This window comes from Neodiprion lecontei, chromosome 4 (assembly GCF_021901455.1).
Source record: "Neodiprion lecontei isolate iyNeoLeco1 chromosome 4, iyNeoLeco1.1, whole genome shotgun sequence".
Taxonomy (NCBI): Eukaryota; Metazoa; Arthropoda; class Insecta; order Hymenoptera; family Diprionidae; genus Neodiprion; species Neodiprion lecontei.
Genome location: NC_060263.1, coordinates 29135095 through 29158960, shown reverse-complemented (window position 1 = coordinate 29158960; position 23866 = coordinate 29135095). Strand labels below are relative to the sequence as shown.

The 23866-nt window shown below is 40.1% G+C and overlaps 8 protein-coding genes across 10 annotated transcripts; 5 read left to right on the top strand and 3 right to left on the bottom strand.

Moving 5' to 3' along the window:
- Positions 1-1182: 1182 nt before the first annotated feature.
- On the top strand, positions 1183-5853 carry LOC107220643 (SCY1-like protein 2). Of its 2 annotated transcripts, XR_006904180.1 has the most exons (7): positions 1185-2421; positions 2628-2966; positions 3046-3348; positions 3439-3820; positions 3916-4282; positions 4439-5058; positions 5152-5853. XR_006904180.1 is itself a non-coding variant. In XM_046739048.1 (6 exons), exons 1-6 carry the CDS (start codon positions 1747-1749, stop codon positions 4983-4985), a joined length of 2613 nt encoding a protein of 870 aa, XP_046595004.1. In that variant the 5' UTR covers positions 1183-1746; the 3' UTR covers positions 4986-5853. The 2 variants fall into 2 exon arrangements, 1 of the variants encoding a protein (XP_046595004.1); XM_046739048.1 differs by having other exon boundaries at positions 1183-2421; positions 4439-5853.
- Positions 5854-6094: 241 nt separating this feature from the next.
- On the bottom strand, positions 6095-10480 carry LOC107220638. Of its 2 annotated transcripts, none has more exons than XM_015659307.2 (5): positions 10234-10480; positions 9267-9405; positions 6834-7775; positions 6470-6661; positions 6095-6337 (listed from the first exon to the last, which is right to left on the bottom strand). In XM_015659307.2, the coding sequence occupies exons 1-5, from the start codon at positions 10351-10353 to the stop codon at positions 6228-6230; spliced, it is 1503 nt and encodes a 500-aa protein (XP_015514793.2). In that variant the 5' UTR covers positions 10354-10480; the 3' UTR covers positions 6095-6227. The 2 variants fall into 2 exon arrangements, with proteins under 2 accessions (XP_015514793.2, XP_046595007.1); XM_046739051.1 differs by having other exon boundaries at positions 9267-9421; positions 10234-10369.
- Positions 10481-11824: 1344 nt separating this feature from the next.
- LOC124293928 (histone H4) lies at positions 11825-12448 on the top strand. The gene has a single exon (XM_046736944.1). It carries the CDS (start codon positions 11890-11892, stop codon positions 12199-12201), a length of 312 nt encoding a protein of 103 aa, XP_046592900.1. The 5' UTR covers positions 11825-11889; the 3' UTR covers positions 12202-12448.
- A 1356-nt stretch (positions 12449-13804) lies between these two features.
- On the bottom strand, positions 13805-14370 carry LOC107220640 (histone H2A). Its single transcript, XM_015659310.2, has one exon. It carries the CDS (start codon positions 14227-14229, stop codon positions 13855-13857), a length of 375 nt encoding a protein of 124 aa, XP_015514796.1. The 5' UTR covers positions 14230-14370; the 3' UTR covers positions 13805-13854.
- Positions 14371-14431: 61 nt separating this feature from the next.
- LOC107220641 (histone H2B.3) lies at positions 14432-15913 on the top strand. Its single transcript, XM_046736942.1, has one exon. It carries the CDS (start codon positions 14516-14518, stop codon positions 14885-14887), a length of 372 nt encoding a protein of 123 aa, XP_046592898.1. The 5' UTR covers positions 14432-14515; the 3' UTR covers positions 14888-15913.
- Positions 15914-16958: 1045 nt separating this feature from the next.
- LOC107220639 (late histone H1-like) lies at positions 16959-18762 on the top strand. Its single transcript, XM_015659309.2, has one exon. The coding sequence runs from the start codon at positions 17557-17559 to the stop codon at positions 18274-18276; it is 720 nt and encodes a 239-aa protein (XP_015514795.2). The 5' UTR covers positions 16959-17556; the 3' UTR covers positions 18277-18762.
- Positions 18763-20289: 1527 nt separating this feature from the next.
- Positions 20290-20601, top strand: LOC124293927 (histone H4). Its single transcript, XM_046736943.1, has one exon. The coding sequence runs from the start codon at positions 20290-20292 to the stop codon at positions 20599-20601; it is 312 nt and encodes a 103-aa protein (XP_046592899.1).
- Positions 20405-23751, bottom strand: LOC124293926. The gene is made up of 3 exons (XM_046736941.1): positions 23625-23751; positions 23478-23552; positions 20405-23276 (listed from the first exon to the last, which is right to left on the bottom strand). The coding sequence occupies exons 2-3, from the start codon at positions 23541-23543 to the stop codon at positions 21990-21992; spliced, it is 1353 nt and encodes a 450-aa protein (XP_046592897.1). The 5' UTR covers positions 23544-23552; positions 23625-23751; the 3' UTR covers positions 20405-21989.
- Between the last annotated feature and the right edge of the window lie 115 nt (positions 23752-23866).

Here is a 23866-nt window from a genome sequence, read left to right as displayed (position 1 = left end):
TAACGAGTCAGCTAATAACCCGGCCGTTCTGCGACAGTTGGATGCTCAACATTTTTGCTCGTACCTTTCAAATGTGTGATAAAATAAACTCGAAGTTTTAAGAAGCTTCGTTCTTTTACTCCCTTTCAAAAAAAAAAAATACCGACAATCACGTTTTCAAGTCTTTAAATCAGGACACTGTGTTAAATACTGTCTCACATACGGAGCATCCGTTTCATTTCGATCAAAATTAGCGCATCCGTAATGTGTTACAGTTACTCTGAATTTTTTTCCATACGAACACTCTTCGAAAACAATTCTGCTTCTCTACCCAAAGTAGGTACTTCACTTGCGACTAGCTAAAACAGCGTTTCGATTCTATGCCTACGAAAATTCAAGATCGAGTGAGCAAATGAAAAATTGTTCGAATAATTATGAATATCAATGTTATGGAATACATCGAGCGCGTATCGAATAGAATGTCATTTCGAAATGAATAATTCTTCTATTTCCATATGATAGACGTATTATTGTAGATGATCCAGTTTGTCTTTTGGAAAACTATAAAATTTATAGTATGCATCACGTATTATTCGTAAATTGATCATATATATTAATATCGTACATGAACCGCATATACATATATACTTTCTAGCCTCTGCATCATTATTACATCTGATCTCTTAATATTTATGATCTATGTATACATTCTTCTCTTGGGTACCTATACTTCAATGAAATCACTGTTTTGCTACGAATTTTGGAAGAAATTTATTAGGTAGAGTCGATAGAGCAGAACCCTCCTACGCTCCCAGGCCCACCTGGGCCCACTGGCCCGACGAAAACTGGTGACCAAAATTTACCCAGGGGCATCCGTCTTTATATTCTTGAGTCAACGTATCCGGTTAGCAAACTTTGGGTGTATTCCGAAATATACTCGCAGTACTGCAAGTCTCTCTGCTGCAAGTACTGGCAACCGCGCTCCGAAATCGCGCGACAGCTTACTGCTGCCAGTCAGTGCCGTCATGAAATTTGTGATGATGTTGACTGTGAGTACTGCGGTCTGGGACGTGAGGCAGTTGCAGTACTTGAGAAAGCCACGTCCTCGGTGTAGCGTTCCGATTTTACTGCGACTGGCAACTCGAAGTAAAAACGGAACGCAGTTCGCAGTTGACTGCGTGACGTCACGGTCAGCAGTACTGCCGTTACGTGCCGTGCACGACGCACCTTCTTAGTTGTTTGAAAATGATACCCATGGCTAACTGCCTTCAGCAAACTTCAATCAACGATATTACTTACCGTACGCACAGATGTATGTTTTTTTCACTGAAACAAAACCAAAAGTCATATCGTACTTACTTTTGTTAAGAAACAACCACAAAGTAGTAGAAACAACTTATGAATGGCCTCGACACCAGCTTCCGTTGAGTAAACCACAGGGTGCGCTCTTTCATTCGGCCGTTGCGCGTAGATTGTATCTTCATTTCTTACTAAATATCCAAGTACGACGGAGACAAATATAGGTATTCATGCATACCTGCGCAGAGAGAATAAAAGGACGTACCCCACATGCAGGCATGTGGCTGCATTAGTCATCAGCCGTAGGTGGGCGATGTGTCAAATAAAGTGACATTCGACATATCGGTTTAATTGTAAATATGTACAATTACAGCGTTGATAAAGCTGAGCTGTGAAGGTCTGGTCAACGGTATAGAACAACATTCTCCATCCATTCAGTGAAACTGATATTAATCAAGAGTTACAAATATGGACGTCTTGAACAAGCTCCGAAACACAGTGAGCAACACCATAAGCAATACTATAAGCAACACTGTTAACAGTACAGCTTATGGTCTCTCCCAACTATCAAGTGTTCTGCCTGGAAATCCAGTAACCAGAGAATTTGAAGCAACTGCACATGTCGGCAGCGCTGGTCCAGGCCTGCTATGGAAGGTTTACAGTGGTTATAAAAAATCAACCAAACAGGAAGCAGCTATATTTGTCTTTGAGAAACGCCAGCTAGACCGATGGTCTGGAAAAGTTGAGCGTGAAGCTGTTCTTGATTCTCTCAGACGTGGGGTTACTCAAATCACAAAACTCCGCCATCCTCAGGTTTTGATAGTTCAGCATCCGCTGGAGGAGTCGCGGGACAGTTTAGCCTTTGCTACCGAACCAGTCTTTGCAAGCCTTGCTAACGTACTAGGCCGGCTTGAAAATGTACCTCAACCAACGCCAGCTGCTTTAAGAGATTATAAACTACTTGATGTCGAAATTCGCTACGGTCTCATGCAACTAGGCGAAGGTTTAGCCTTTCTCCATACTGATGTCAAACTGTTGCACAGAAATTTGTGCCCAGAAGCCATTATGATCAATGGACATGGAGCCTGGAAAATTTTTGGATTTGATTTCTGTGCTGTTAATCAGAGCCCGAACGATAAACAGGTATTAATAAACACTAATCGAAGTTATAACTCATTCGAATACGTCCGAAACTCTGTGACTTGGAATGTTTTCTATTTAAGATTAGATGCATCCAAAGTTAATTCCAAAGTTACTGAACTTCACATTTGTAAAGCATTGCAAGTGACCAAATATTACTATCTTTACCACGTACCGAATATTTTCTATTCACTGTTCAATTTTTCCAGCCATCGTGGTCATATGCAGATTATGACCCAACAATACCGAGTATAGCACAGCCATCTTTAGATTATTTAGCACCTGAGTGTGCAATTGCAGGCAGCTGCAGTCCACCTAGTGATATTTTTTCACTGGGCATGCTCGTGTATGTCTTACATTCACCAGGGGGCCGTCCACTGAACGAATGTCATGGAGATCCGTCAAAATGCCGACGCTTTTTGGGAGATCTAAAGAACTCTCTTTCCTCATCTAAACTTAGTCACATTCCTGAACCACTAAGAGATACTACAAAACTCATGCTAAGTAATAATCCTGAACTGAGACCAGATGCGCATCAATTTATTAAGGTACAAAGGTGTTGCTTCTATATCTACGAAAATTGTAGGAAAATTTGAAGTTGACTGTATAAATAATGAATATTTACAGATTGATTACTTTACTGATATTGGAGTGCGGACATTGAACTATTTGGACAAACTCTTTCAATGGGACAATCTACAAAAGTCCCAGTTTTACAAAGGTCTGCCAAAAGTAATAAAGCAACTTCCGCACAGAGTTGCCCTACACAGAGTATTACCAGCCCTCTACAAAGAATTTGTTAATGCTCCAATGGTGCCTTTTGTACTCCCAAGTGTACTACAGGTATCGGAAAATGGCACTGCAGAAGAATTCAAGGAACACATTTTACCCAACCTAAAACCTGTGTTGGCACTGGAAGACCCACCACAGGTTTGATTTCCTTTATATCGATTACTTACCACTCTACAGATTTTTTAAAACTATCATATAATTTAATTTGTAACTCTTCCTTTTTTATAGGTCAGCTTAGTTTTACTACAACGTGTTGATCTACTTTTGAAACTGTGCCCGGCTGATGCGATCAGAAACAATGTCCTGCCACTTCTTACACGAGCTCTAGATTCCGATTGGGAGCAGCTGCAAGAGCTCTGCCTTGCTGCGCTCCCTTCTATAGCCAACTTGATCGATGGACCATCAATGAAAAATGCGATTTTACCTAGAATTAAAAAATTATGTCTAGCAAGTAAAGGTAGTACCAACTTGGGGGTGAGGGTGAACTGTCTTCTGTGCCTTGCTAAAATGCTAGACCACTTGGACAAGTGGTTGATTCTAGATCAAATTCTTCCATTTCTCCAAGAAGTCCCACATTCTGGCGAACCTGCCGTTTTAATGGCCATTATAGGTAAGGAGCTAGTTGTAATTCAGGCAAGTTATATCCCATAGCTAATGCCATAAATTCGTCTAATCATAGACTAACGATAACCTTGCGACTTACAGGTATTTACAAGCTGGTACTGACCCACAGCAAGCTGGGCATGAGTAAGGAAATGTTGGCAACTCGAATTTTGCCATTTCTGCTTCCATTCTGTGTTGAGCCAGGACTTAGTCCCACACAATTTGAAACACTAGCTTCGCTTGTGGGAGATATGGTGACACGAGTTACCTCTGAGCATCGTGAAGCTCTCCGTCAACTGGATGCTGTCCGAAAGGAAGCTCAACAATTTGATCAGGCTCTTTCCCAAGCTGGCAATCCTACATCTAGTAGTTTGAGTGACACGTTCGCTGGAATTGAACTAGCACCACCGCCTACTGCTGCGGCAAAAACGTGCGATACAAAAGTACTCAGCCTACAAGAGAAGCAAAAGTGAGTAGTAGCTATGTACAAGAGTTTTTATCATTAATAATTTTCCAATAAGTTATGTGCATTGCGATGAAGCCTTTTCATAGTTTCCAGAAGTTTTCTTTACACATTGGTAATTCCTGAATAAATCATCTCATTGAATCAACTTTTTTATTTCAGACTCGTCCAGCAACAAGAAGCACATCAGAGACTGCAAGCCCAAGCGCCAATGGCTCCAAAGCCAATTGTTCAACCTGTGAAATCCAAGCCCAAAGATCTAACTGACACGCTTTTACAAAATAATCTAAATCAGTTGAACAAACCTTTAACTAAGTCTTCAAGTTCTGAATCAAATTATGCCGCCTTGCAGTCTCCGTCCTGGGGAAAGACTGGAATGACTAACGGTATGACAAACAGTCAAACTCAGTGGGGTGATCTAGCAATCACAGCTGGACCACAAACTGTTCAAAACCCAATGTCAGGTTGGGGTTCAAACGCAATGAATCCAACTATGAATTGGGGGGGATCTCAGCAATCTGCACCAAACTGGAATCAGACTAGAGTCAATCAAAATATAGGTCAGAATTGGGGATCATCTGTAAATTCTGGAATAAGGCCACAATGGAGACCGGAAGGAGGGGCACAGGGGATGTCTCAACCTCTTGTATCCCAACCACGAACGACTCCGAATCTATCCACACAAGACATTATGGACTTACTTAGCTAATACAAACTGACTGCATTAGAGAATAGTTTAATATTCGACTTAACTGTTACAAAGTGATACTCAAGCATTACAGGTGAATATATTGCAGATAGATTTTTCTGTACTAGTTCTGCTCATGTTATTGTAAAATTCAAATAAAAGGTGTTTTGCTTCTTTCCTTTTGCAGGAACCACGAAATGCGGGACTTGTACTTGTAAAATCGCGACAAAGTTTGGAAGATTTCTACAAGAATACGTGCACCTCGTTATTAGTGACTATTTCCGTTGTACATGCTAGAAATGACTGTTTGGTAACTGTTATCAACTTGGATTCATCTTTTTTTTCGACAATTGTTATTATGATACAAATTCGAATAAACTGGTTAACTATAAGCATCAGATTTAAAATTTGTGACAGTTTACATTTTTATAATGTAATCACGAATTTTACCCGTTTTGTAGAAAATTACGTTATAAATACACCTACGTTAAAATTTACGAACATAATCTATAAAGTACTGTTTGCAGTGTATTTATAAATTTAGTTTAATCAAAAATCACTTATTTAATTGGAATTTATCCAAGAATTTCACTCACGTTCACAGTAACTCATACTTTATACCCTAAAATATCTATATGCATTGGTGCATTTCATATAGAATATAGATTGAGTTTTTCTAAATACACAAAGTATGTTCATATCAGTAAACTAACAGAGTGTTATGCTTTTCTAACATAAATCTAGCTCAAATGAGTACTTATGTAATATGTATAGTGAAGTAAATTATTTTTCAATTAACTATCCCTACACAATTACATAACTGAGATAACATAAAGGATATCCAATCTAACTATATAACCAGATTCAATAAAGAATAGAATTCGATTTTTTTCTGCATCCATCATTCTTATTATAATCATCCACTCTTACCGAATATAAATTGTAGGTGGTCCTTCAACCTCTGATCCATCCGAATACGGTCATATTTAATTATTTTTCCACAACGTAACTATACTTTCAATTACTTATGTCAGTCAGAGTCACGCAACTGATAATCATCAGTCTGAAAGCATCCCATTTTATCAGTGAGAATTATCAATAATCTAAATGTATATAGAAAAATAAATATCTTGTATTGAAAAATATAAACTATTCAAATTAAAAATTACATATAGTTCGACTTACAATTAGACTGATTCTTAAAAAATAATGGGTATACAAATTTATGTCCACACATACAATTAGCTTATTTTTAAATCGATATCACCGCTGTGGCCATCGTGCCCGCAACGCACCAAAGCATGGCGTAAGAATCCAGTACCCACCTCCCACGAGTTCAGCTATCGACACAATTCGTAGGCAGGTTGAGAAATCTGGAAGAAGAATTGAATTTCGAATTTTACATTATTCGCGATTATAACGGCAGCGAAAACTTCTTCCAAATTGTCAAGCGTACACCGTAATTTATTAAAGAAACCGATACAGTACATCTACGTGTTTCTTACCCTCGATAAATATTAGAAACAGCAAAGCCAGTCCCACAATCGTACTGAGTCCTCTGAGTGCTCTATTGGCACCTTTTGCTCCGAGTAGATCACGGAGTGCACTTTCCTCCGCAACAGAACAACCGCCTATACTCACTCCTCCAACGAAAGCCCAAAGTAAAAACCATACATGCTTACTGCTGGAAACGATTCCTATTGTACAAAATGAACATTTTATATAAGTAGGTCAGGAATAATCTCTGATCAAGAATGTGCATGTTTATAGAGTGACAGAGAATATTTTCAATACCATAGAAATTGCACCGACACGGTTCCTCTATTTACTTATGGTTGCTTTAAATATAATTAATTGGGTATTACTAACCCCAGAGCGCAGCGCTTCCAAGCCAGCACATGGTTCCAAAATAAACGCTTCGCCATCGCGCAGTCTTGGGACTCCAAATAGAAGCTGCACCAGGTAGAAACGTCCCTAGACCGATGACGGTAGTCAACGTGACGGACTGACCGAGGGTGGTGAACCCCTGGCCTTGGGTCATGGCCATAGACGGAGAAAGCACGAGGAGGGAAAACGCGCAGCCCTTGATGGAAAACCAAGTAACAACGGCACTCCAGAACTTGATTAGTCGCAGTGATCGAAATTCTTCGAGCCAGGTGGTCGTGGAAGAACCACTAGGGGTGACGAATAGATTTATATCATCCTCCGGCTCGTCGTAAGAGTACGAATTACTCCCTTCACTGAAAAGAGGTGTTGGGATTGGTTCTCCGGTAGTTGTCCCATCATTCTCTTCTGTTTCATTTCTGAATTCTTCCTCCAGATTCGGAAAGCTCAGTGTCTCGTCGGGGGTTTCTCGAATGCTCAATTCGTTGTCCTCCTCGGAGATGAGCAGACGGTACGGCGTTGTTCTCTGGAGTACCGGGGCGTCGAAGGCACAAGCACCAAGGATGCCGGGTAAAAGGGCCGTGGAGAGAAGCAGGAGGCCCGTTTGAAGCCCGGTGTTTTGCAACAGCATGTATGCGTATCCAGGCATCATCGCGATGCCAAGAGAAAACGATATTCGCTTCAACGTCAATACTAGAACTAATCTCGTCCGAAAATGTCTTCGTAGAAGATTCTCGCTCTGCAACAGCACCGTGCTTGCGCCTATCCCCATAACAGCGCCGGCACTCAACCGCGCAAGATAAGCTCCGACTCCTCCTGTCTCGAGGTATCCCGATGCTAGGATGCCGATCGCAAGCAGAGCTACTCCTGTCAGCCCTACGAAACGTGGTACTGTGGCAAGGTTTACAATCGTACGGCTCCATGGATCTAACGATAAATTCAAAATTAATAGTAATGATGGAAGACCTAAAGAATTCTACGATAAACTAGTATAGTATTACACAAAGTGTTACACAATATTTTGAGACTGGATATTTTTTTGTGCAATAAATCACTATTTCAGTTAGGCGACAAGTTTGCTTCGTATATCAGCAGCTGTTGGTCCTACGAGGTTTGGGATGCCTTTTTTGGGTACCTTGGGGTTCAATTAGTCTAGAAATCGTTATTAGAATCGATTCTGGGACAAAAAGTTTCTGTCTCCAAAATCGCAAGAAAGGGAGCCATTATATCCCTCTTCTACGTTTCGTGCAAGGTATACAGTTTTACGTTCGTCTTATAGGGGTTCAAAGCTTCCATAAATGAATGACAATATACACTGCAGAATATTTCTCATTCCATCATAATGATGATGATTATTCAAATATAACTAGAATTCTCATGCAGTGCCCACAACTTTTTCACGGATGTTATTATTCGTGGTTTTGACCGGCCAGAATAGTGATCCAGCATCCTCCATCGTCACTTTGTGGATACCTTGGTAAACATTTTTTTGCTCCAAAATACCAACCAGATAAGAAACAAGTTCACTTATACGTCTTTCTTCCATTATTTACAATATTGTTCTGTTTTCTTTGTTGATCGTTTTTGTTTTGTTTTATTTTATCTTAATTTTGATTTTAATCTACTAAATGTACTTGGTATAACTACCAATAAAATAATTCAAATGTATACGAGTATTCCTGAAACTTTGTAGCTGGGATCATATTTTTCCCGGGCGACAAGCCTGACTCGCACACTACCCTAGAAACGGCACTTATTACTGAAGAACATCATATGACTTAATATTTTAACGACAAAATAATATTGGACAACTTATATATTTGGCATAAGTATCATAGACCGCTTTTGCTCATCACGAATTAGGAAAATATGAATAATAGTCGGTTAACATTTGTTATACTTTAACACCACGTTTTATACTGGTGGTTAAATATGGATTCAGCAATTGGAGCATAACTAATAGTCCTCATATATTTCCAGGTTCAAAGTAAGGAGTGTGTTTAGACAGCTGCACATTTTTCCATCCATTCGGTCGTTATAATAACGCTAATACAAAAGTAAGGCACGTCGTGAAAGGATACGGCAATGTGCTTTTTCAATTTCATTATAAAGAATTTTCTTCCTGTTTTAAGGTTTAATTGTGTATTACCTTGTTATTTTCAGATTATGAAAAATAAAGCACGGTAGAATATTACAACAACGGTCAAAACACAACGATTTTTTCGGAGTTCACTTTTCCAATAAAGAGAGAAAAATTCTTCCTATGAAATGGCCGAATTCTACAAAACGCTGAACTAATGAAAAGATAGTTCATCCGAAAACTATCGAAAGCCTACGTGTATCGTAAAATTTTAATAATTTATTTAGCTACTGTATTTGAATAAATTGCAGTGTCTTATTAAAAAGTGTTCCAATTACCGGCTAAACTCCAGAAAGCGGTAAACAGTATCGGCGTGAGGGTGACGCTCCCCTTCCAAAGATAGATATCTGGTTCCGAATCGCTGTGCAAATAACTCAAGACGACGCCATACATCGACAGGACACTAGGAACCGTGATCTGCAAATGTGCGAACCTTAAACATGGATTTATTAAATAGGTATTGAGTGCAACACACGTTTGTGCATGTTAGATAATACCATAAATAATTGCGATTTATCATAGTGTAGAATATAATGATGACGTAGTGATTATTTCAAATGCAATTTTTATCACATGGAACCCAGTTAAAAGCACTCATTTTACAATGTATGGTTTTATTTAGGTTGAAAATATTATACTGGAAATTATCTAGACAATTTTTTGTTATTTGAGCAAATTCACGAAAAGTCATAAACTGCGTATTATCTGTACCGGCGTTAAATAGATGTGGAATTCGTAGGTAATGAGGCTAACATCGCAATAAATTAGATAAACTTGCGAATCATCAATCTTACTTATAAGTGTTAGCAACTCTCGGATTCTCAAATTTACAAATTTTTAATGAATGATGTACGTGGCACTAATTTCGCGAAAAGTCAGCAGATTGTAACACGATAATCAATTCATTTTGGTGCAACGTACATTATGAGATGGTGGATAGTCCATTATAATGACTTAATCCGAGTATCCATCTCACAGATTTGATTATTGACAGTAGCATTTTTTTTTTTTAACACTAAGGCTAACGGTGACTTACATTGCAATTAATGTATTTTCATTATTATGCTACTCTATGAATTTAATCTAGATTTCTCGGCTGGATTAAGAGGTGATGGAACCTACTATACTATGCTACGTATAACGTGCAGCAAGAAATCCGTACAATCATTCTTATTTATTTTATTTTTTTATCTTGTTATCTGAAAAGGTTTGGGATTTGACGTACAACATGGGCGAGACGCTTACCTGAATCATGATAATACCGAGAAACACGAGCCAGGAATAACCACCATCGGGAATTGTGGGGCCCAATTCCGCCATCGACGTGACCACGTTGTCCAAACGAAGACGTTGAGTACGGGGCATTGTCACCCCTCACCATTCAACCACCCCCCAAAAAATCTCTGCGTCTACACGCGAACAACAAAATCCAGAAATAGCAGCACTCCGAGCGACCGCGGATAATTAACCCAGCCATCGGTGAGTCCGACTAAATGAGGTGGCAGACCGTATCTAATCTTGGAGGTTTGTGATAACATTGGTACAGGTGGCACAGCGGGGCAAGGGGATCAATGGCGACTTGCCTGCATGGTTATTACAACGTATGTGTCGCTCTCACGTATCGGGTAGTCACCTAAGCGTTTGATTTCTCTAGATGTTTGTTTTAATCGCGTAGGCAGTTCAAGAATGTCGCTGAACTTGATTGTGTGAAAATATCAAGTTCAAGATTTCCAAAATCATAGAAGATCTCAGTCTCTGTTCATTTGAACGCTGTATTCTGAAACCGCAAGTCACGTTTATCTCGTGCGTTTTTCTGTTATGACAGCTGTCATAACATTTTTTACCTCTTGCATTCAAGGACAAAAAAATTAAATGCTGCACATTTTTGCTAGCTGTGTTGTGAGCGTTGGATACACTTATAATCAGTACTGTAATCTTTGGCAAATTATCATTCATTTTTTTTAATTAATAAGTAAAGTAAGTCGTTTAATTCTCCGTGTTCTATGCATGGTAGATACAGATAATTCCTGCGGTGAAATCTTCAAAATGTATCGACACGGATTACAAAATACCCAAGTACGATAAGGTTGCGCGATTATCGCCATTATTATACAATTGAAGAATTCTTTTTACCAAAATATAATTTATTTTTTCAAATCTTAGACGAAGACAATCTGTCATATAATCTGCATTCGGTAGCCCTTCAAGAGTCATTTTCGGTCTCGGAGATACGATCCCGGCAGAGAATGCATAAAAAACGCCGATCCCCAAATTTCAAAATGCCAACGAAATTTCAGCATCACTCGCTTCCTAACGCCCATCGATACACGAGTTTTTGAATCCAGTTGTAACTTGGATGCCGGGGGTCGTTCGAAAGGGCAATAATATTTAAATAAGATGCTTGTTCGTAAAATTTTTAACACCAGGTACTCTGACAGTTAGATAGCCGGAGGAAATTTACAATTTACTTCGTATAGCGAGGCTGTACAATTCCTCACAAATATAATTATACGCTATTCTATATTACGATAATTTAAGACGTCTTTGATTTTGATCCTCCAGATGATTGTAATCTTTCGGTGGAAGAATTTTATCCTATTTCTTCGACGTTCCATCGCAGACTGACAATGAGTCAAATCGGTATATCCGATAATATTCCGAATCTTAACTGTTATTCACCGTCAGTAACATTTGAAGGGGCAAGGGCCCACGATCAGTTCTCGGGCGGTGCATCGTGCGTTGCACTGATTGGTTGACGGAGCAGTGGTAGGGATCGTGGCGTTTGAGCGGATAAAACCTGCGCGCGGCGTACGACAGGGCACAGTTGCATCCTCGAGGTGGTCGTGTCACGGTCGAAGGAAGTACACTCGCGATTATCCAAGTCCCCGGACAAGCAACAAGATGACTGGTCGTGGTAAGGGAGGTAAGGGATTGGGCAAAGGAGGTGCAAAGCGTCACAGGAAGGTGCTTCGCGACAACATCCAAGGCATCACCAAGCCGGCCATTCGTCGGTTGGCCCGACGTGGCGGCGTCAAGCGAATCTCAGGTCTCATTTACGAAGAGACTCGCGGTGTCCTCAAGGTCTTCCTTGAGAACGTGATTCGTGACGCTGTGACCTACACGGAGCACGCGAAAAGGAAGACCGTCACCGCTATGGACGTCGTCTATGCCTTGAAACGCCAGGGACGCACCCTCTACGGTTTTGGCGGTTAAACCGCAACGCCACATACATGTTTGCGACTAGGACAAATCGGCCCTTTTTAGGGCCAACAATATTAGTCCAATGCAAAGAATCGAATTTCACATCACATAACGGCTATTCAATTGGTTCATAGATTATATGCCATACGTAACACTTATTCTCTTTGGCCTATCTTAACCGTAGAACTGATTCAGATATAATACTCTTCACTTGATAGAGTGCGTATATTTGCATCTGTAATTTATGGCGGTCGTGTGAAAGGTGATTCGTTTTTATGATAATTACCATCATACGAATTATTCAAAGAAATAATCTAATTTAATGTTCCATTCGTACAAATATTTCGGAATGATGACAAGTGCAGCTTGCATTTTTCACTTCCACGACTTTCTTCAGTGCAAGCAACCAATTATACTATACTTTATCTGAAAGAAAAGTTGTGAATCTGAAGAAATTTTCGGCTAAAATTGTCGAAAACTAGTACTTTTTCCGATCAAGTTGAACGAACGAAGTGGTAAACTAATAATACTACAGATTCAGGTATAATGTACGCTATTCACTCCACTTTGGTGAAATACGTGTTCCGTCATATCTCGGATGGTAAAAGATGCACTTATATTGCAACAATTCTCCCAGCCTAGCGCGATCCAGTCCTTAGATAGAAGCCCAAAACGAATTACAGAGAATATGTACGGAACATTCAACCAAAAAACTCCAATTCTTGCAAGTATTGACTATTTCCGGAGCAGGCATGCGCACTGCATAGTAGCATTTCGGATCAATGGTTTTTTTTACTGTGAGGTAAGAATTAGAGGTGAGTCAATTTGAATTGCTGTGAATTCGATTCTAGTTGTTGCTGCCGAGTAATTTAGGAAGCTGCAACTTGTTAGTAATAAACATTCAATTAGCTTCACGTGGGAAGCAGTTCAAAATCCAACATTTTCAGGACACAAGGGGCTGACTACATCACACCTGGCAAAAATCAAAATTTTGTTTCGTCGCACTACTTCGTACATTCTATGTATATTACTCAATACCAAACCTCTTAATTTTTTTCTTACGGAAAATCGCAGGATGTTGTTTGTAAATTGATAACACACTAAGTTAGTTACTAGGTAGTATTGAAGGTATGAAAAAATTGTCATTAATCGGCATTTTTCATGAAAGGTTACTGAAAAAATCCTATTTTCAGGCTGGATTACCTGGCTAATTCAGGGAATTTCAGATTCTAAAAGAAGTACGAACTCTGTAAGAGCATCTTACGAGAGCGGCCATTTGAAAAAATTCTTTAGTAGTAATGTATTGATCACAAACATCTCGTTTATGGATACACGTCAAATAGAAGTAAGTCAGATCATACGGTGTAGTGACAGAGCTCTGACTACACGAGAAATTCAACGTGAATTTATATGATCAATGATTTACTATACTATTATATGTATAGCAATTTCAAACGTAATATTGAACACAAACTGGTGTTGACACGAATTTGATAAAAATATTAGTAGAGATGTATTCATAGTGTGTGATGCACACACTGCAGAAGTGATATGTATAGAAATCGGTTATTAGCCCCGTGTTTGGTATGAAAAATTCTTTCGCTTTCAATAATTTGGTGGCCCTGAAAAGGGCCGGTGGTTTATAAGGTGTAACCAATTTACGCATTACGCCTTTTTCTCGGTCTTCTTTGGCAGAAGAACAGCCTGAATATTCGGCAGAACTCCACCTTGAGCAATAGTAACTCCCGAAAGAAGCTTGTTCAACTCTTCGTCATTGCGGATTGCCAGTTGCAGATGTCGCGGAATAATTCTGGTCTTTTTGTTATCACGAGCAGCGTTGCCAGCCAATTCGAGAACTTCAGCGGCCAGATACTCCATCACCGCAGCCAAATACACAGGCGCCCCGGCGCCGACGCGCTCAGCGTAATTTCCCTTACGAAGCAATCGATGGATACGTCCCACAGGGAATTGGAGTCCAGCACGACTGGAACGGGACTTTGCCTTTCCCTTGACTTTGCCGCCTTTGCCACGACCGGACATGACGTCTAACGTAAGATTGAAATAGACTTATTAAAGTATGACGAACGGAGCGCTCGCGACGTCGAAGTGTGTCTGTGCCCAGTTGGGTGGCCGCGTAGGACTTTATACCTTCGACTCACTCCCTGCGGGCCAATCAGTTTGCCGCGTCGCCTCCGGCGCGCTCCGATTGGCCCGGTCAACGAGAACTAGCGCTGCATAAATAGACTGCGGCGTCAAAAGTCCGACACAGTTCACTCTGAACTCCGAAACTTGACCGCATCAAGTAGGATCGTGACCGTAACCGAAGATGCCACCCAAGGCTAGTGGTAAAGCTGCTAAAAAGGCTGGTAAGGCCCAAAAGAACATTTCCAAAGGAGACAAGAAGAAGAAACGTAAGAGGAAGGAGAGTTACGCTATCTACATATACAAGGTCCTGAAGCAGGTCCATCCTGATACTGGAATATCGAGCAAAGCGATGAGCATCATGAACAGCTTCGTCAACGACATCTTTGAACGCATTGCTGCGGAAGCGTCCCGTCTTGCTCATTATAACAAACGCTCCACCATTACGTCTCGGGAAATTCAAACTGCTGTTCGACTCTTGCTACCTGGTGAACTCGCCAAGCACGCTGTCAGTGAAGGAACCAAAGCAGTGACCAAATACACTAGCTCCAAGTGAGCAGCTGCTCCCTGCATACACATCGGCTCTTTTAAGAGCCACCACTTATTTTGAAACGACAGAAAACGAAATCGACACTTGCTGGATATCATTCCCCATGAACCCATATTTTCCATCCCACGATAGTTGTAGACAGAATATGTTGTCTCGTATATTCGTTATCAATTATGAACATATATGCATAATTTCGAATGTCATCAAAAACTGAACAATATTAAGAGTTTCCGAATTCAGTCTTCACTCAAAAGTATACTGAGAATATTTAACAATCTTCAACTGTAACTTATCTTATATGTGAATTCTCATTATAAATTAAACATGTACGGATAGGAAACTCATTAGCTATTTATTTAATGTTTTACTCGTGATAAATCGAATTAAATTAAATTGAATATCCAATATTATACAAATAGATGAAAACGAAAGTCAGAAGATATTTCTGACGTGCATAGTATGGAATTGCATTTAAATATCCAACTACGAATGCCACACAATCTATTACTGAGAGTTTAAAATTTACTATCTTCATAACAAGATTAGAAAAACTCATATAAGTAATACAGTAAAAGAAACATTTCAATACACCAAATATACTTTCTTAGATGGTGGCAATTAAATATTTTCTTAATATACTGTATTAATATAGTTTAATACAAATAAGGATGAGAAGACTTTCATTAACGTTAACTTGATTAAAGAAGAATACACGCAACAGTTATAAAGAAAATAAAATTAAGTTTTAGGAAACTCCTGCCTGCTGAGATTCATCACATACGTGAAAGCACACAACAATGGTCCAGTCTGTCAGGCTAGGTCAATTATCTCTTATAGGCAATGAATATCACGTAACGCCAGATTTATCAGTCCATGTATATGTATACGGTGGCAAGAGATCGGGAATATTGACAATATTCAGGGAACGTCGTCGAACGGGGAAATTAATATTGTTCAGTTTTTATACCCCTTTACTTCTGGTATACAATTTATGGCACTGTTGCTTGCAAAAGTCGCTCAACATTTCGTAAGTCCGGCGGCAAAAGGTTATGTGAAAATATTTATTATACTATCTTCAATAATATACCCAAATGCCAGATTTTGATTTTTCAATGCAAGTTTTCAGGAGATGTCAGACGTCAACGATACGTAGTGTGGGAGAGGGCGTTCAGAGATAGCTCTGAAGTTATCGCTGTTCATTATCGTTTTTATACAATCCAAGTAAAAAACATAGCTTTTCCAAGTTGAAACAAACTACCTACATATTTTCACATTTATTTGGAGTATTGAATACGCTTACCAAACGGTGTTTAAGTACCTTGAACTGCAGCCATGAAAAGGTTTTCATTAAACGTGTTTTCAGTTCATCATCCTCTCCGAGAATCAATACGGTACAAGATCCTATAGATTACATTCGGCTCCATAGTGATGCGGCTCTTCACACGATTGAATTACTTTCCGTATCAAGCACCCGATTATGAAACCTGGATTTGCCCTAGACACAGAGTTCATGTTAGAACGCCACATGAATATATCGTTAGGAAATGCTGGTTAAGAATATCATAGTAGTCCGTTCATAATGTAAGTGCTCCAAATGATGTTGAGTAACGAAATATTTGACAGATTTGTCCTTTCTATGCATTACGTCATCGTCGATGGGGTGCTTAGGGCGCAGTGTTAAATTCGGATCATTTATAGTGCATTGTGCAAAACTAATGCCATGATATAACATTAAACTTTTGCAGAAAAATTTTACTAGAATATGTATATGTATTCAATGTCATTGTATTTTTATATCATTAGATGTGCGCAAGTTTCGAAACATAAAGCTTATTAACTTAAAATTTACATCGTAGATGGATACATCCAATCGCGAGTTTATATTTGTATAAAGTGCATATACATAGAAATATAAGGTTCTATGCATGACTTCAGGTATTTGAAATAAGTTTTTAACTTTTTCACAAGTCACTATCATTGGTACCGATGAATGAGACCGTTAAAGTATTCATTGAAATTACAACAACTTTTGAATTTTATACGTTTAACCATCTGAGTCACACCTCGAGCTTTCGTCGTCCTTAGTTGACTGCTCGCAACCATGCCGATTTCAGAACGAGCCGCTGATTTTCCTCGAATAACTGTAGGTCTGGATTTTTCTCGAGAATATAGACTAAGGCTTCCTCTAACTAGACGTCTATTTGGCGACGATGCATGGTCATCCTCCAGGTCGATAATCGCATTACCGTCAGTCTTGGTACGGTAGCCGCTAAGACGCACGCTCGAAGACAGTCGTAAATTTCGCAGACTCAGAGAATCCGGATTACTGCAAAGTTTAATGAGCTGCTTGCTCAAAGTATGTGATCTCTGGTGATTAAGTAACATCGATTGATTTTCACCGCCATCAGTGAGAGACCTGGTGGTCGAGTGATCACCAGGTGCCACGAGCTCGAGGGTTGATTGAAGAGCTCGAGTGAAATGCTGCGGGGTCTCTCTCCATGGTCCGCGCTCTGCGATCGTATCGAGCCGTTGCTGTCCGCTGCGCCATTTATACAACACGAGCTGTACAGTGTACTTTGCGTCGTTCCTTGTAGAATTTTGGATCGCGGACCGAGAATACCGAATCAGGGAACCCTAGTAATTTCGAATTATCAAACATATTGCCACAATCAGCCATGGCAGATAAAGTAGCTTCGCCAGCAGCACCCGCAAGCTCTGGAGGAAATAATTCCGAGGCTCAGGCTGCGCCGGCCAAAAAAGCTACCGCAGCATCGAAGGCGAAGCCTCGTGCTAAGCCGGCACATCCACGCACTTCGGATATGGTGAACGCAGCGATTACGAATCTGAAGGAACGAGGCGGCTCCTCGCTCCAAGCGATAAAGAAATATATTGTCGCGACGTATATGGTAGATGCCGAGAAGCAGGCACCTTTTATAAAGAGGTATTTGAAATCTGCTGTGACTACGGGAATTCTGACACAGACTAAAGGGAAGGGTGCCTCGGGTTCGTTTAAAATGGCCGCAGCGAAATCCGAAGCCCCGAAGGTGAAAGCGAAGGCGAAACCGAAAACTGCAGCTCCAAAATCTGCTGCACCGAAAAAGAAGCCGGCGGTAGGCGCCTCGGCTGTTGCCCCAGCTACAAAACCACGAGCACCAAAGAAGGTTCCAGCTGCAAAGAAAACTGGTGGAGCTGCAACGGAAAAACCCGCAAAGACACCAAAGAGTCCGGCTGTCAAGGCGGCCAAACCGAAGAGCCCATCCAAGGCGAAAAAGGCTGCTAAAGCGCCGACGAGCAAGCCAAAGGCACCAAAACCAAAGAAAGCCGCTACTGCAGCAGCTGCACCAAAAACCGTTAAACCTGCTGCCAAAAAACCAGCTGCCTCGAAAAAAAAGTGAGCGCGCACAACAATATCACCTGCATTGGCAGCTGAAACAGAAAAATGCAAACGGCCCTTGTAAGGGCCACAAATCATTCTTTTGCAAATGAACTGGTTCCGAACTGCAGCTGAATAAAATTTTATACTGACTTTGGGCTTAGTCATGTTAAGGGAGTATTGTTCCCAATGACAATGTATTTACTCACTCTTGTTTGTATAATTTTTTTAATCTAGTACTTGGATGCCGAGAATTGTTTTAATTTTTTGATTGTATTTTAAATGAAGATTCAAGTTTGACATATTGACTGGTTTTTATAGATTGTCGAAATGATGAACAGAATTTGTGATCCCACATTTCTTACAAAAGAGAAGTAAAATGTTACCAAAATTTGAATTTTAATGAGGATATTAATTGCATAAACGGTTCATACTTAATATTCGGTATTATAACAAATTTTGTTACCGAGTACAGACCCAATCTGATTTAATGCGTTTTACTAGAAAAAAACACTCGAAATAAATAAAATCAAAAGCTACCATGTTCGTCTTACAATGATCGATTCTATTGCTGAAAGACAATTCATTAATTGTAAGTTTCAATTCGTCGAAAGTCAACGAACTTAAAATCAATTTCAAATCTAGTGCCAAATTTCTAAACGTTTCCTCTGTCGGGCGTGGGCACCTTTCAGTATTGCTAACATGCAAGGACTCAGATTCCACGGTTTATCGATTCTCTCGGAATTTGCCTCGACTGTTATATGTATGTATTTCTCAGCGGGTCAATTTTACGAATCTTGTATTACTTTGATTACAGCCAAATTTCACAATTGTAACACTGATTACTTCACTCAGTTGACAATGCGACGAATCTTAGGATACCGGAGGTCGCTAATACCGCCTGTACTCCGTGAAAAAGAAAATTCGCGTTGTACATCGATTTACCCAGTTTTTTTCAGCCTTCTGGATGCAGAATCGGATTTAATAATAGGATGCCCGTTGAAAAGTACCAATAGCAACTTGAATATTAGTATTGGAGCATATTTTAGGTGGTGTGGAAGTTTGAGGCAGCAGAGAATAATCGTTTTAATTAATTTTTTTACTAAAAACGTAAAGTAAGTCGATTCCTTCTCCGTGATGTATACACGGTAGATACAGATGATACATGTGGTGAAATCTTCAAAATGTATCGACACGGATTACGAAATACCTAAGTACGTTAAGGTTGCGCGATTTCGCCATTATTATACAGTTGAAGAATTATTTTAACCAAAATATGAATTTGTTCAAATGTTAGACGAAGACAATTTATCACATAATATGCATTCGCTGGCCTTTCAAGAGTCATTTACGGTCTCGGAGATACGATCCCGGCAGAGTATACATAAAAAGCGCCGATCCCCAAATTTGAAAATGCCGACGAAATTTAAGCGTCACTCGCCTCCTAACGACCATCGACATACGAGTTTTTGAATCCAGTTATAACTTGGATGCCGGGAGTCGTTCGAAAGAGCAATAATATTTAAATAAGATGCTTGTTCGTAAAATTTTTAACACCAGGTACTCTGACAGTTAGATAGCCGGAGGAAATTTACAATTTACTTCGTATAGCGAGGCTGTACAATTCCTCACAAATATAATTATACGCTATTCTATATTACGATAATTTAAGACGTCTTTGATTTTGATCCTCCAGATGATTGTAATCTTTCGGTGGAAGAATTTTATCCTATTTCTTCGACGTTCCATCGCAGACTGACAATGAGTCAAATCGGTATATCCGATAATATTCCGAATCTTAACTGTTATTCACCGTCAGTAACATTTGAAGGGGCAAGGGCCCACGATCAGTTCTCGGGCGGTGCATCGTGCGTTGCACTGATTGGTTGACGGAGCAGTGGTAGGGATCGTGGCGTTTGAGCGGATAAAACCTGCGCGCGGCGTACGACAGGGCACAGTTGCATCCTCGAGGTGGTCGTGTCACGGTCGAAGGAAGTACACTCGCGATTATCCAAGTCCCCGGACAAGCAACAAGATGACTGGTCGTGGTAAGGGAGGTAAGGGATTGGGCAAAGGAGGTGCAAAGCGTCACAGGAAGGTGCTTCGCGACAACATCCAAGGCATCACCAAGCCGGCCATTCGTCGGTTGGCCCGACGTGGCGGCGTCAAGCGAATCTCAGGTCTCATTTACGAAGAGACTCGCGGTGTCCTCAAGGTCTTCCTTGAGAACGTGATTCGTGACGCTGTGACCTACACGGAGCACGCGAAAAGGAAGACCGTCACCGCTATGGACGTCGTCTATGCCTTGAAACGCCAGGGACGCACCCTCTACGGTTTCGGCGGTTAAACCGCAGCGCCACATACATGTCTACGACAATGGCAAATCGGCCCTTTTTAGGGCCAACAATATAGTCCAATGCAAAAAGATCGAAATTTTCACATTCTATAGTGACAATTGTAGGCAAGTTTCGTGGCAACAATATTTCTGCCTTTCATATTTACGGCAAGTTCAGGATTTCAGAATTGAGCTATAGGTTCTCACTTCCTTTCGGAATCATGCAGAAATTATATTCAAACTAGTTTCATTTCTAAACTACACACTGTTAAACCTCAGCATGGATAATGTTACACATTTCTTATTTACAACTTGCTTAAACTCGATTTCGATTGAAAAGTGAAAATACGTGACCAAATAATTTTTTTCTGAACTACTGAAATATAATGCAAGAAAAAAAATTGAATTTACGGATCTTCTGTCAATATCGATTCTATTATTACATGCTTTTTCACGGTTCTTGTATGTAGATAATTATGAAGTTTGTCAAACCTAAGTAAAGCGGCTTATTTTTTTTCTTGTTGGATCAACTCAAGGCAATATCCAAAATGAAACACGATTTTCTGAGAAATATTGGATTATTGTGCCATAGAATCATTTCACAAGTTTGTGACGATCAGTTATTTTCATCAAACCGACATTCACTGAAATCGTGGAAAATGTTTTTTCAGAATCCAGATCACTTGAACCGGTCCGTTTTGATTACGACGGGCAATTTTGGAGTCACCAAAAGAATATAGTTTTTTAGTGATGGGTTAGCAAGTTGCGAACTAGATAATGGGATTTAGTATATTCGACTGGAAGGAGACTATTTTTGGAATATTGGAATTTACTTTCAAAATAAATTGCAAATAGTGTCTATAATTGAATTCCTGTTCAAATAACGCTCATGTTTGCCGGATACCAAGTCCTTGCATAGTTAATCGTAACCGGATGACGATGGACGTCTACTTCGTACAAAAGGTCTGAGTCAAGTATAATTTATTCGTCACGCACATTCAGATGCAATTCAGATACAAATGAAATTCTCTCATGCCAATGGTTGTATGCCGGGCCCAACTACCATTTATGTAGGTACCTGCAACGAACCTGGGCAATTACGGTTTCAAGGTAGTGACCCAACAATGAACAATTCCTACAGTGGAAATCTGTGATAATATTCGAGTCAAAGTATTCATGATACCCTGATAAGTTAACTGCGAGTCAGATTTCCACGAGTGAGCGTATACATATTTTCGCGGTATTTTTGTAATCGATATCTTTCCCAAGCCTAAGCATGAAACGAATTGATGGCTCTGAAAAGAGCCTATGGTATAAGTCGAGCGTTGAGTGAGCGATTTGCATTTTTTTCTCTATCTTCTGCGGTATTCAATACTGACCGAGATATGTCTTATACATTTTTAATCGCTCGATTCGTCATCTGAATCAATATCAGCGTTAACGTCGATAAATAATGGTTGCATATCGTCAATCATTCTATCTGCTATTTGATCGGATTCCCATAATTTTGTTTCTGCTTCTATCACGTGCCTGACGAAATTGCCCCAATGTTCCGTTGTAACGCGCTCAACTCCTTCTTTAAGTAATCGTTTCACGTCGTCAATTTCAAATTCTGTCTTATGGCTTTTCACATGATCTTTCACCATCGACCATGCCATTCCTATAGGGTTCAGCTCACAATGATATGGAGGCAATCTGAGCACAGTTTTGTTGTGCTCTTTAGCCTTCTCATCAGTTACGTATTTATTGGAATTATCTTTTATAAGAGAGACAATCTGCAATAGCTCAGGCTTCAACATTGACATATCAGCGACTTGACCTTTGCTCTTCAACCATTCAATTATTTCAATTTTTTTCCATGAAGAGTCGGGCGATTTCTCCAACTTCACAGAATGAGATGGAGCGTCATCCATGACAATAACTGCATTGTCCGCGAGCGATGGTAGAACCCTTTCAAACCATTCCAGGAATGTGTCGCCGTTCATCTCGTCGTGATAAACAGCAGTACATTTCTTGGATTCGAAACATGACAATCCATTCGGTACAAATCCAATTGAACTTCCAATATTCAGAACAATTAATCGCTTCCCCTTCCCAGAAGGATCAGACGATATTGACAGCCCTCGAAGGGAGGTATTTTTGACTTTCGAAGAAACGTCACCGACGTTGACCCACGTTTCGTCCAAGTAATATATAGGCCGTCCTTCTTTACGAAATTTTCGAATTGCTTTCAGGTAGTTTCGCCTCCAGAGAATGATGTCATCCCTTTCTATCAGAATACTATTATGTCGACGGGAAACGTAGGTGAAGTTTAGCTCGCTTAACAATTTCCAAAACATCGTGCGTTTAAAATTTGGTAGGTCTTCATCTTCGTTTACAGCACGCAGAACTTCTTTTAGTGTAGGGAATTCTTTCTTCAAATAAAATTCATGAACTTTTTTACGAATTGCATTTCGGTCAAATTCGTCGACCAAGTGGTTGCGGGACATACGGCGCTTCTTTTGATTTGGCGATGTAACCCTGCCAGTGTTCTCATACTGTAGCAATGTATTCTTTATACTGAATATACCAAACCCAGTCCTTCTGGATAATATAGCATGTGCCTCTCTTTTCGTAATCCTAGGATTCTCTACCTTGAGATCTTTATACAGATTAACAATCACAATACGTTCTCGTTTGTGAACAACCTGTAATAAATTGAAAACAAAAAACGCGTTAAAAGGTACAATAACAGTAAAGTTAACCTCTTCCCGGCCGTCGTTCCATATTTCGAACGGGCACGTGCAAAATTCGGCCCGGATGAGTTTAAGATATTGGTTTGGCTTCACCAACTGCCAAATTGTTTTAGTGTTATTAGAAATTAATCATTTTTGTGTATCCTTAGTTACCTGCCCTCTCTTATTTGTATTTGGCGGAGATAATGAGCGGCCTTGCACATCCATGTTTTCTCCCATTGCTCCGATCTGAACATTAATATAAATTAGAAAAGAATAAAAGACTCGACGCTAAACCGTATTATATGTATAACCACTAACGCTCGAATGTTGGAAATAGACCGTTGGGTTTAAGTTGTAAGTCGACAGCGCAATAGGTGGCTTTTGACCAAACCGGACGAATTCTATCGCTAAGTCGTTTTGTTCTCTCACTGAACGTAGCGCTCGTGACTCTGCCGTGTTTGGCGGCTGCGTAAGACTTTATAGTCTTCTGCGTGTACGGTGCGGCCCAATCGGCTTACCGCGCCATCTCTGCCGCTCTCTGATTGGCACGACTCGCCGGC